The sequence below is a fragment of the Hyperoodon ampullatus genome, assembly GCF_949752795.1.
Source record: "Hyperoodon ampullatus genome assembly, chromosome: 2".
NCBI lineage: Eukaryota > Metazoa > Chordata > Mammalia > Artiodactyla > Ziphiidae > Hyperoodon > Hyperoodon ampullatus.
The window spans coordinates 36420322-36430756 of NC_136915.1; the positions used below are offsets into that span (position 1 = coordinate 36420322).

At 45.3% G+C, this 10435-nt stretch overlaps 1 protein-coding gene across 1 annotated transcript in view; it reads left to right on the plus strand.

Moving 5' to 3' along the window:
* The window catches only part of CFAP57 (cilia and flagella associated protein 57), a gene marked incomplete at both ends in the record, with an annotated part of 77172 nt that extends 67225 nt beyond the window's left edge, over positions 1 to 9947 (plus strand). Inside the window, 2 exons of the mRNA XM_079696851.1 lie at positions 2812 to 2944; positions 9733 to 9947. Coding sequence (XP_079552977.1) covers positions 2812 to 2944; positions 9733 to 9947 — 348 coding nt within the window. The remainder of the gene's footprint in view (positions 1 to 2811; positions 2945 to 9732) is intronic.
* Positions 9948 to 10435: the final 488 nt, after the last annotated feature.

Below are 10435 nucleotides of genomic sequence, written 5' to 3' on the forward strand. Positions count from 1 at the left end.
GTCCAGGGATGGCAGTGGCGTCAGAAACATGCATATCAAAAGGTACCAGGAGGGCTTCCCTGGTGGCGCAGTGGTTGAGAGTCTGCCTGCCGGTGCAGGGGACATGGGTTCGTGCCCCGGTCCGGGAAGATCCCACATGCCGCGGAGCAGCTGGGCCCGTGAGCCATGGCCGCTGAGCCTGCGCGTCCGGAGCCTGTGCTCCACAACGGGAGAGGCCACAACAGTGAGAGGCCCGCGTACCGCAAAAAAAAAAAAAAAAAAAAAAGGTACCAGGAACCTGAAGTCCCAATCATGGCGACAGGGTTGTCAGGGTGGAGAGAATGGCAGGGGCTCCACGTGGGGCCATTACAGTAGTAACGGTGAAAGATGCTGAGAGCTGGTTATGAATGAACATGAGATTCAGTTCAGACACAAAGTCGACAGGATTGAGTGACAAAATGAATGGAGGTTGACCAGGAAGAAGTACCTAAAAATGTTTCTGGAGAGAACTGGGGAAATGGCACTTTCAGTCTCTAATCTTTATTCTGATTACTATTATTTTATTGAATGAAGCAGGGGAAGTGAAGCTAAGTGATGCCAGCTAAGAGGAGGAGTGGAGAGAGCCCCTGAGTGGGCTGGTGTGCCCAGAAGTTCCCTGTGGCTCTCCTAAGACTCCCTTCTGTCTGGTCTCGCCTGCTCAACATTTACCCCCTGGTTTGTAATTTGCTGGTTTACAAGATTCATCTTATTCAACTTGGTATCCACTGTGCTAGTTATTCATTTGCTTATCCCTTCCACAAATATTTATTGAGCACCTCTTACAGGCCAGGCAGAGTCCAAGGTCTTAGAATCCAATAAATACGTATTTAAGTGATTATGTCATGATATAAAGTCAGCATGGAGAAATTCCAGGGGGAGGAAACAGAGCATCTGGAAAGAAAATATGGGCTATGCATCACCAAGGCCTGTGCTGGTTCAAAGGGTAAAAAATCAGAAGGAGAAAACCTGCTGACTTTATAGAAAAACAGGCACAAGCCGAGCCTGAGAATGAGGGACTGGTAATAATTGGGCATTTCATCCAATGTGGGACTGGTAATAATTGGGCATTTCATCCGGAGAACATTTTTTTTTAATGAGGAAGAGTGAAATTAAGTGAAATACCAAAAATCTGAAGGTAGATCTGATCTGCCTAATTAAAAAGGCTCCGGAGGGAAGGACTATCGGGGTGTCTGCAGTTCACATCCCCATAACAGAGAAGGCTTGTCCTGCTCGCTGACAGCAGTGCTTGGGATCACGCTGTCCTCTGTGCTCAGACTCCATACTCACCACTCCAGAGACAGTGTCCCAAGGGGAAGCACAGTTTGTTTCTGGCACATGTTCGCCTTATGTAGATTTGGTCAGTGTTTGCCTTTGTTGGTACTCAGACCCTCGAGGGCCTCGCATCTCCTGGGACCTGGTTAGAAATGCAGAATCTCAGGAGCAGCTCCAGGCCTGCTGACTCAGAAGCCACATTTAACAGGATCCTCAGGCGATTTGTGCATAGTCCTATGAGAGGTGCTGTGGAGGACGTGCTGAGTACTGAGGCCGTGGGCTCCAAGAGAAGAGCGGTCGATGGTGAGAGGGACGCCTCCATGGAACCTCCCTTGGGGCTCCTGTGCTGAGTGTGAAAAGGAAGGCAAGGCAAGAGAGAAGAGACTGCTTGGTCCCAGAGCGCAGAGCCCCTCCACCTGGCCTGCAGCGGGCTCTGCCCTGCACGCCTCTCTACTCCTCTCACCTCGTATTCCCGTGACACAGAACTGCTGCAGGTCACCCCACACACTTGCTGTGTCATTCTGTGCCTTTCTCCTGCCATTCCAGTTACCTGGGACCCCCTTTACCCTCTCCTTGGTAACTCTGTCAAGCCTCAGCCCAGGGGTCAGTTCCTAGGATTCCACCCTGGTCATTCAGGCAGAGCCAAGTGCCTTTCCTCTGTGTCCCACTCCTCCAACCCAGCCAGGTGGCCACCTCACTAAAGTGTGCCCAGACCCCTCACTAAACCCTAAACTCCTCAAGAACAGAGGCCAAGTCTTACTTTCTCTGTATATACACCTCAGGATCAGCACAGTGCCTGGCACATAATAAGTGCTCAATAAATATTGGATGGATGGATATTTATCAAACACTAACGAGAGAAGTGAACTTCCAGTGGATGTAGCAAATGTTAATTATCCATTTACTTTTACTTTTCTTTATTCCTCAGTAATGTATGCTGCTGAGAGCAGAAACCGTCTTATTTCTGTCTGCATCCAGGGGATGCAGCAGATACCACATAAATGTAGGTTCAACAAATGAATGGAAAAAAAACAAAGTGTAGCACAGTACTTAAGAGCTCAGAGCTCTGGAGCCAGACTGGGTCAGAATCCTGGCTCTGCCACTTGCTATCTATGTAATTTGGGTAAGTTACATCACCTCTCTGTGCTACTTTAAAACTGTGGTTGTAATAGAATCTATGCATAAGGTTATTATGAAACTTCAGTGCATTAAGTTCATGAAAAGTGCTTAGAAAAGCATTGTTGCTACAGATGGGAAGAGCCTGGATGGATGGGAATGGTGCACACTGCCTGTAGCTAACTTTGCCAGAGTCCACCTGAAGGTAAGTCAGCTGGTACCTCAAGAGACTGATCCATGAGCCAGGATAAAGACTCATGCCACAGTAGAGGCACCAGAGACATAATCTGGGTCCAGGACCAACCCTGACTCTTCCCCACACCCTTAGCGCCAGGCCAGAGCAGGTCCTGTGCCCACTGACCACTTATCCATCTACACTCACTCTCTCCTCCTTCTTCTCTATAGGAAAATGTCTCCCTGATCAAGGAGATTAATGTGCTCCGCAGAGAGCTGAAGTTCACCCGCTCCCAAGTCTATGACCTTGAAGCAGCCCTGAAACTGACCAAGAAAATTCAACCCAAAGACGTTCCAGAGACAGGTAATGTCACCAGTGGTCAAGAAAGGTGGGCACTGGGATCCAGGGACCAATTGCAGCCACGAGCAGGTCTCCTTTTGGCTTTCAAAGCTGCCTCTCCTGAGTTTCTTCCTGTATCAGCTCACATCCACCCCATGGCCTCCTGGGCACCTCTGCATGCCACGCGCCTGCTCTTCAAAGGATTTGTGAGGACCCTACCACATTCAAACATTCGCAAATCCAAAATTCTTGGAGTTAGCAAAGGTTTCAGAATTCAGAATCTTTCAGATCTTAGGAAGAACATACTCTATATACTGTCTGGGGCAGTGCCCTGAAATCAAACACATTAGTATTTCTGTAGTGAAACATATGAATATTCACACTAAACTTCATGAATTTAAAAATGCTTTCCATTTTTAAAGCTTTTTGCATTTTACAATTGTGGATCAAGGATTGTGGACCTGTACGATGAAAATAAAGGCAAAAATAAGGACCAGAAACAATTTAAAGGGAGAGGGGAAAGAATTACATTAAAAATATTAAATGAGTTAGTTATTGCAGTTATAAAATTCCTCTGAACTTCTGATAGCCAAGACAAAAAGGGAAAAAATATGATGGTTTACATAGCTCTCATAGGGGGAAAGGAAGTTTTTTTCTGGAGGAACAAACATTTCCCTGGTACTAAGTTCTGTGAGAAACTAAATACATTGAGCCTTACAAAAGGGATATTGGGGGCTTCCCTGGTGGCTCAGTGGTTGGGAGTCCGCCTGCCAGTGCAGGGGACGCGGGTTCGTGCCCTGGTCCGGGAGGATCCCACATGCCGTGGAGCGGCTGGGCCCGTGAGCCATGGCTGCTGGGCCTGCGCGTCCGGAGCCTGTGCTCCACAACGGGAGAGGCCACAGCAGTGAGAGGCCCACGTACCGCAAAAACTAAAAACAAAAAGGGATATTGAACAACGTAATTGACAGTCTTTAATGGTAGGTTTTCAGACAATAAAAAAACATTCTTCAGGTGTCTATTTCTTATCTGGACAGTCAATAAAAAACAAGAGTATAAGGTATTACTGTGGAAAATTAAGCCAACATAGTTCAAGTATATTGTTTTCTGGTGGTTTACCTTCAGGAATGAAGCTTAGAAACCCTAATGAACTGAAACATTCCACAGCTGTGGACTGGGTCGTTCAAATATTAGCCACCTCAGGTACTATGGTTATGCAAGGTATTATCATTGGCGGAGGGTAGTTGAAGGATACACAGGAACTCTCTGCACTATTTTCAAAACTGTTTGTGAGTCTTGAACTGTTACAAATTTTATATATATATATATATATATATATAATTGTTGCTTCATACGCCATTGTCATTAGAGTTGAAGTTAAGAGGGTAAACTCTGTGAGTAGTACCCGAAGAACAATATTACCTCTGAAGAACTGACATAAAAGCACAGCATGTGTTAAAAAGACTGAGAACTTGGGAATTCCCTGGCGGCCCAGTGGTTAGGACTCTGCGCTTTCAGTGCCGAGGGCCAGGGTTCAATCCCTGGTCGGGGAACTAAGATCCCACAAGACACGTGGCACAGGCAAATAAATTAATTAATTTAATTTAATTAATCAATCTGTTAAAAAAAAAGACAGAACTTGACTTCTTGGAGGTGAAACCATCTTCAGTTGGAGGTGAAGCATAGATGTGTCTGTGAACAATCACAAAACTTCTCTTTTAAAAAAATATTTCAAATATGCCCCAGCAGCCTAGCAAATAACCAGTTGAGACCTCCTCAGGGTGCTGTATGATATAGCCAGGTTCTTCTTATTACTATGATGGAAACTATCAGACATAGACAAAAATTGAGAGAAATTCTAATGAATCCCCATGAATTCATTCCCTGACTTGAACAACTGTCGCTCTTGCTTCATCACTATCGCCACGCCCCACCCCCCCCGCCCCAGTTATTCCCTCCCACGCCCATAGTAGATTATTCTAAAGCAAACCAAACATCATGCCACTTGTGTCATAGAGCTTTACTCAAGGGAGGTTTCATCGGTAATGGCTGAAGACAGGTATTACCAATTGTCTGTCTTGATCATGAAGAACCTAAGTCTGGCTTCTGGTTCTGAACATGGGGCCTCCAAAACAAGTTAGCTCAAAATATACATTCCTATGTTGTTTAAAATTAACCAGTTCAGTTAGTTTTGAAGAATTCTTTATCTGAACAGGAGAGGTTATCATCCCCAACCACAATTTTAGTTTTAGCAGCATTTATATTGTCATTCATACAACAATTAACCAACAGGCCTAATAGACACACCTGCTTGGTTTTCAGTTATTAAAACCATATTATTAGAACGTCTAATTAAAGGTGGCTAATTGAAAACCTACTAAAATGGCATAAATAAACCAAAGGAAACAAGAGACGTACAATTTTGAAAGCTGGAAAATGGATGGGTGAGTGGTTACTGACTTCATAGACCTGAGAAACCTGAATCCTAAGCCAGGAGTGGGGAACCTAGAAGAAACCTGATGAACCCCTGAAAGGCTCAGGAATTAGCAGAAGCAGCTATCTCTGGAAGTGGGAGTGAAGGTGTGGCTGAAAGCAAGAGGGAACGTCTTTAAGAAGCTGTTAGATCTACCTAGTACCCAATACGGTGGTTAAAAATAGAACCATCAGGTCCATCATCATAAAATTCTAGAATATCAGAGTGCAAAGAAAAAACTCCTAATTGTGGGATATAAAGTCAGCACACAAAAATCAGTTGCATTTGTATACACTAACAATGAATAATTTGAAAAGGAAATTAAGAAAACAATTTAACTTACAATAGCATCAAAGAGAATAAAATAGGCTTCCCTGTGGCGCAGTGGTTGGGAGTCCGCCTGCCGATGCAGAGGACACGGGTTCGTGCCCCAGTCCAGGAGGATCCCACATGCCATGGAGCGGCTGGGCCTGTGGGCCATGGCCGCTGGGCCTGCGCGTCCGGGGCCTGTGCTCTGCAGCAGTAGAGGCCACAACATTGAGAGGCCCACATACCGCAAAAAAAAAAAAAAAAAGAGAATAAAATACTTAGGAATAAACTTACCAAGGAGGTGAAGGACTACCTGTACACTGAAAACTACAAAAAAAACACTGAAAGAAATTGAAGAATACACGAGCAAATGGAAAGACATCTTTTGTTCATGGACTGGAAGATTTATTAAAATGTCAATACTATCCAAAGTGATCGACACATTCCAATGTAATCCCTATCAAAATCCCAATGACATTTTTTTGCAGAAATAGAACATCCATTCTAAAATTCATTGGGAGTTTCAAGGTACCCCAAATAGCCAAAACTCTTGAAAAAGAACAAAGTTGGAAGCCTCACACTTCCTATTTCAAAATTTACAGCAAAGCTATAGTAATCAAAACAGTATGGTACTGGCATACATATAGACATATAGACCAATGGAATAGAATACAGAGCCCAGAAATAAACACTCATATATGTGGTCAAATGATTTTCAATGTGGGTGTCAAGACTATTCAATGAGGAAAGGACAATCTTTTCAACAAATGGTGCTGGGAAAACTGGATATCCACATGCAAAGGAATGAAGTTGGACCCTTACCTTACATCATATACAAAATTTAACTCAAAATGGACTAGACTTAAACGTAAGAGCTAAAACTATAAAACTCATAGAAGAAAATATAGGGGGAAACTTCATTATATTAGATTTTGCAATGATTTCTTAGATATGACATCAAAAGTACAGGCAACAAAAAGAAAGTAGGGGCTTCCCTGGTGGCGCAGTGGTTGAGAGTCCGCCTGCCAATGCAGGGGACGCGGGTTCGTGCCCCGGTCTGGGAGGATCCCACATGCCGCGGAGCGGCTGGGCCCGTGAGCCATGGCCGCTGGGCCTGCGCGTCCGGAGCCTGTGCTCCGCAATGGGAGAGGCCACAGCGGTGGGAGGCCCGCGTACCGCAAAAAAAAAAAAAAAAAAAAAAAAAAAGAAAGTAGATAAATTGGACTACATCCAAATTTAAAGCTTTTGTGCATCAAAGAACACTATCGACAAGCATGAAAAGGCAACCCATGATATGGGAGAAGATATTTGAAAATCACATATCTGATAAAGGGTTGACATCCAGAATATATAAGGAACTCCTACAACTTAACTACAACAACAACAAAAAATTTTTTTTTAGTAAGCAAAGGACTTGAATAGACATTTCTCCAAAGAAAATATACAGATGCCTATAATAAGTATATGAAAAAAACAGGCGGGGAGGTAAACAGAAACTAGGCAGAGGTGAGTGATGCAGGCCCAAGAAGGTGGATGGGCTGGTAGGTGGATGGGCTGGTAGGCTTTTGTGTGCTATACCTTCCCAGGGGTGCTACTTTTCCCAGGGCTCCATGGCTAGGCCACAGCTTGACTGAGGAGATGGTTACCAGGGACAACCAGTAGCAGAAGGAGGATGAAGGGTCAAGACCTAGAAAAGAGAAGAAATCAAGAGCCTAGAAAGATCAAGAGTCTAGAAATTGCAGTAAAGGAGAAGAGGCAAGGAGCAAAGGCAGACAGAGAAGGATCCAGACTTCTCCTGGGAAGGATGGGATAAGTCGAGTATACTCTGAATGCTGGCCCCATCAGGTCAATTAGAGGCCAAGGCAAGGATGGCCACTGGCCACTGCTGACCACTTCCTCTTTAAAATACTCTCTTCCTTGGCCACCATCATCTGTTCTTTTCTAGTTTTTCCTCCAGGGAAGGGGTTGGCAGCAGATAGGAAAGAGACCCCTCTTCCACTGAGAGAAGCTTGACTGTGGTGAGGGAGTTGGAGACACAGTTCCTCAGTGAAGAGGGTGGCAATGTCATCCATTAAGAGCAGAGGAGAGGATGGATTTGGCAATAATTTCTTGGATATGATATCAAAAGCACAGGCAACAAAAGAAAATATATAATAAATTAGACTGTCAAATTTTAAAACTTCTGTGCATCAAAGAACACAATCAACAGAGTGAAAAGGCAACCTATGGAATGAGAGGAATCATACAGCTAATAAGGGGTCAATGTCCAGAATATATAAAGAACTCCTACAACTCAAAAACAAACAAACAAACCCGATTTAAAAATGGGCAAAAGGGCTTCCCTGGTGGCACAGTGGTTGAGAGTCTGCCTGCCGATGCAGGGGACACGGGTTCGTGCCCCGGTCCGGGAAGATCCCACATGCCGCGGAGTGGCTGGGCCTGTGAGCCATGGCCGCTGAGCCTGCGCATCTGGAGCCTGTGCTCCGCAACGGGAGAGGCCACAACAGTGAGAGGCCCGCGTACCGCAAAAAATAAATAAATAATAAAAATAAAAATGGGCAAAGGACTATAGACACTTCTCCAAGAAGATACACAGATGGCCAACAAGCACATGAAAAATGCTCAGTATTACTAACAATTAGGGAAATGAAATCAAAGCCACAATGAGATACTGTGTCACACTCATTAGGATGGCTACTATCAAAATAAATGAAACCAAAAAGAAAAAACAAAAACAAACAAAAAACCCCAGAAAGTAACAAGTGTTGGCAAGACTCTGGAGAAATTGGAACCCTGGTGCACTGCTGATTGGAATGTAAAACAGTACAGCCACTATGGAAAACAGTAAGGTGTTTCCTCAAAAAATTAATAACAGAGTTACCATATGAACCAGAAATTGCACTTCTGGGTTTATACCCAAAAGAAGTGAAAGCAGGGTCTCAAAGAGGGTATTTGTACACTCACGTTCATAGCAGCATTATTCACAGTAGCCAAAAGGTGGAAGCAACCCAAATTTCCAACAATAGGTGAATGGATAAACAAAATGTGGTCTATATATGCAATGAAATATTATTCAACCTTAAAAAGGAAGGAAATTCTGACATATGATACAACATAGATGAGCCTTAAGGACATTATGCTAAGCCAGACACAAAAGGACAAATACCGTATGATTCCACTTATCTGAGATACCTAGAGGCATCAAATTCACAAAGGCAGACCGCAGAATGGTGGCTACCAGGGGCTGGGGGTGGGGGGACTGGGGAGCTGTTTAATGGGGATGGGGTTTGAGTTTTTCGAGATGAGAAGAGCTCTGGAGATTAGTTGCACAACAATGTGAATGTACTTAACACTACTAAAGCATACACTTAAAAATGGTTAAGGGACTTCCCTGGTGGTCCGGTCGCTAAGACTCTGCGCTCCCAATGCAGGGGGCCCAGGTTCGATCCCTGGTCAGGGAACTAGATCCCACATGCCGCAACTAAGAGTTCTCATGCCACAACTAAAGATCCCACATGCTACGACTAAGAGTTCTCATGCCACAACTAAAAGATCCCACACGCAGCAACGAAGATCCTGAGTGCCACAACTAAGACCCGTGAGGCCAAATAAATAAATATGTAAATAAAAAAATTTTTAATGGTTAAGTTAGTAAATGTTATATAGATTTTACCACAATTTTTTTTTCTAAGTAGGGCAGAGGAGTTGGAGCAAAGATTGAAGTTCCTAAGTGCTGCTGTGGGGAATGAGAGTTTGCTGACTATGGACATAAAGTCCGTCTGGGGAGAGGGGCCGGGCTGAGGTCAGGTTTAGCATTTGCCTTATCAGTCCAAAGCGTGTCTCTTCATTTCTCCTTCTCTGCTAGACAGTGAAATGGCTCATCTCCATCTCCCTAGCATGTGGGTTGGAGTGTCCACCCCATAGCAGGTGCTCCATAAATGTGTGCGGGGGTGGAGGTTAGAGGGGCAAGGGAGGATAAGCTTTGCAGCAGCCCAGTAACAGGTCCACACTAGTCCTGCTCTGTCCCCTACAGTGTCCGGCAAAGACTTGCCAGGCATGCCTCCCACCATGAGACTGAATGAGCAAGAAGAAACTGGGAGAATCATTGAGATGCAGCGCCTGGAGATCCAGCGCCTCAGAGACCAGATCCAAGAGCAAGAGCAGGTCCCAGGCTTCCACCCCTTTGCCGGGATGCGGCTGCCTTCCCTCCTGGGGGCAGAAGCAGACTTAAAGCTGCAGACCAAGTGACCCACTCTGGTGAGCCGTCTCCAGCCACGCCGGAAGAAGCACGGTGCTCCTGTCCCCAGCCTGACTCTGGGCTGCAGCCCCTGCAGCCCGGACCACACCAGCCTCTCCCTCCTGCCCTGGGGAACCTGGGACATGAACAGAATAAAGGTGTTCTCCCACAATCATGTCCAACTCTCTGCTTAGCCAAGGAGCTGGGGAGGGAGGAAGGGAAAGAGGGACCCTGAGGCCCGGGGGGCTCCTGCTCATCCAAAGCCACCACTGCTAGTCCCTGTCCAGGCACAGGGCTGCCTGTCACTGCAGAGATCCCACGCCCCTCCCCGCTCTTTTCTGGACCTCAAGGGCAGGGCTGTCTGTCGCTTCTGACCTGCCTTCTTCTCTGCCGGCCACGTCAGGACCAGAAAAAGCCTCCTACGTTTTCTTCTTACTTATGAAACATAATGAGGTTTTCTGAGAATTTTCACAGCTGTGTGAAGGTGAGGGTAAAATCA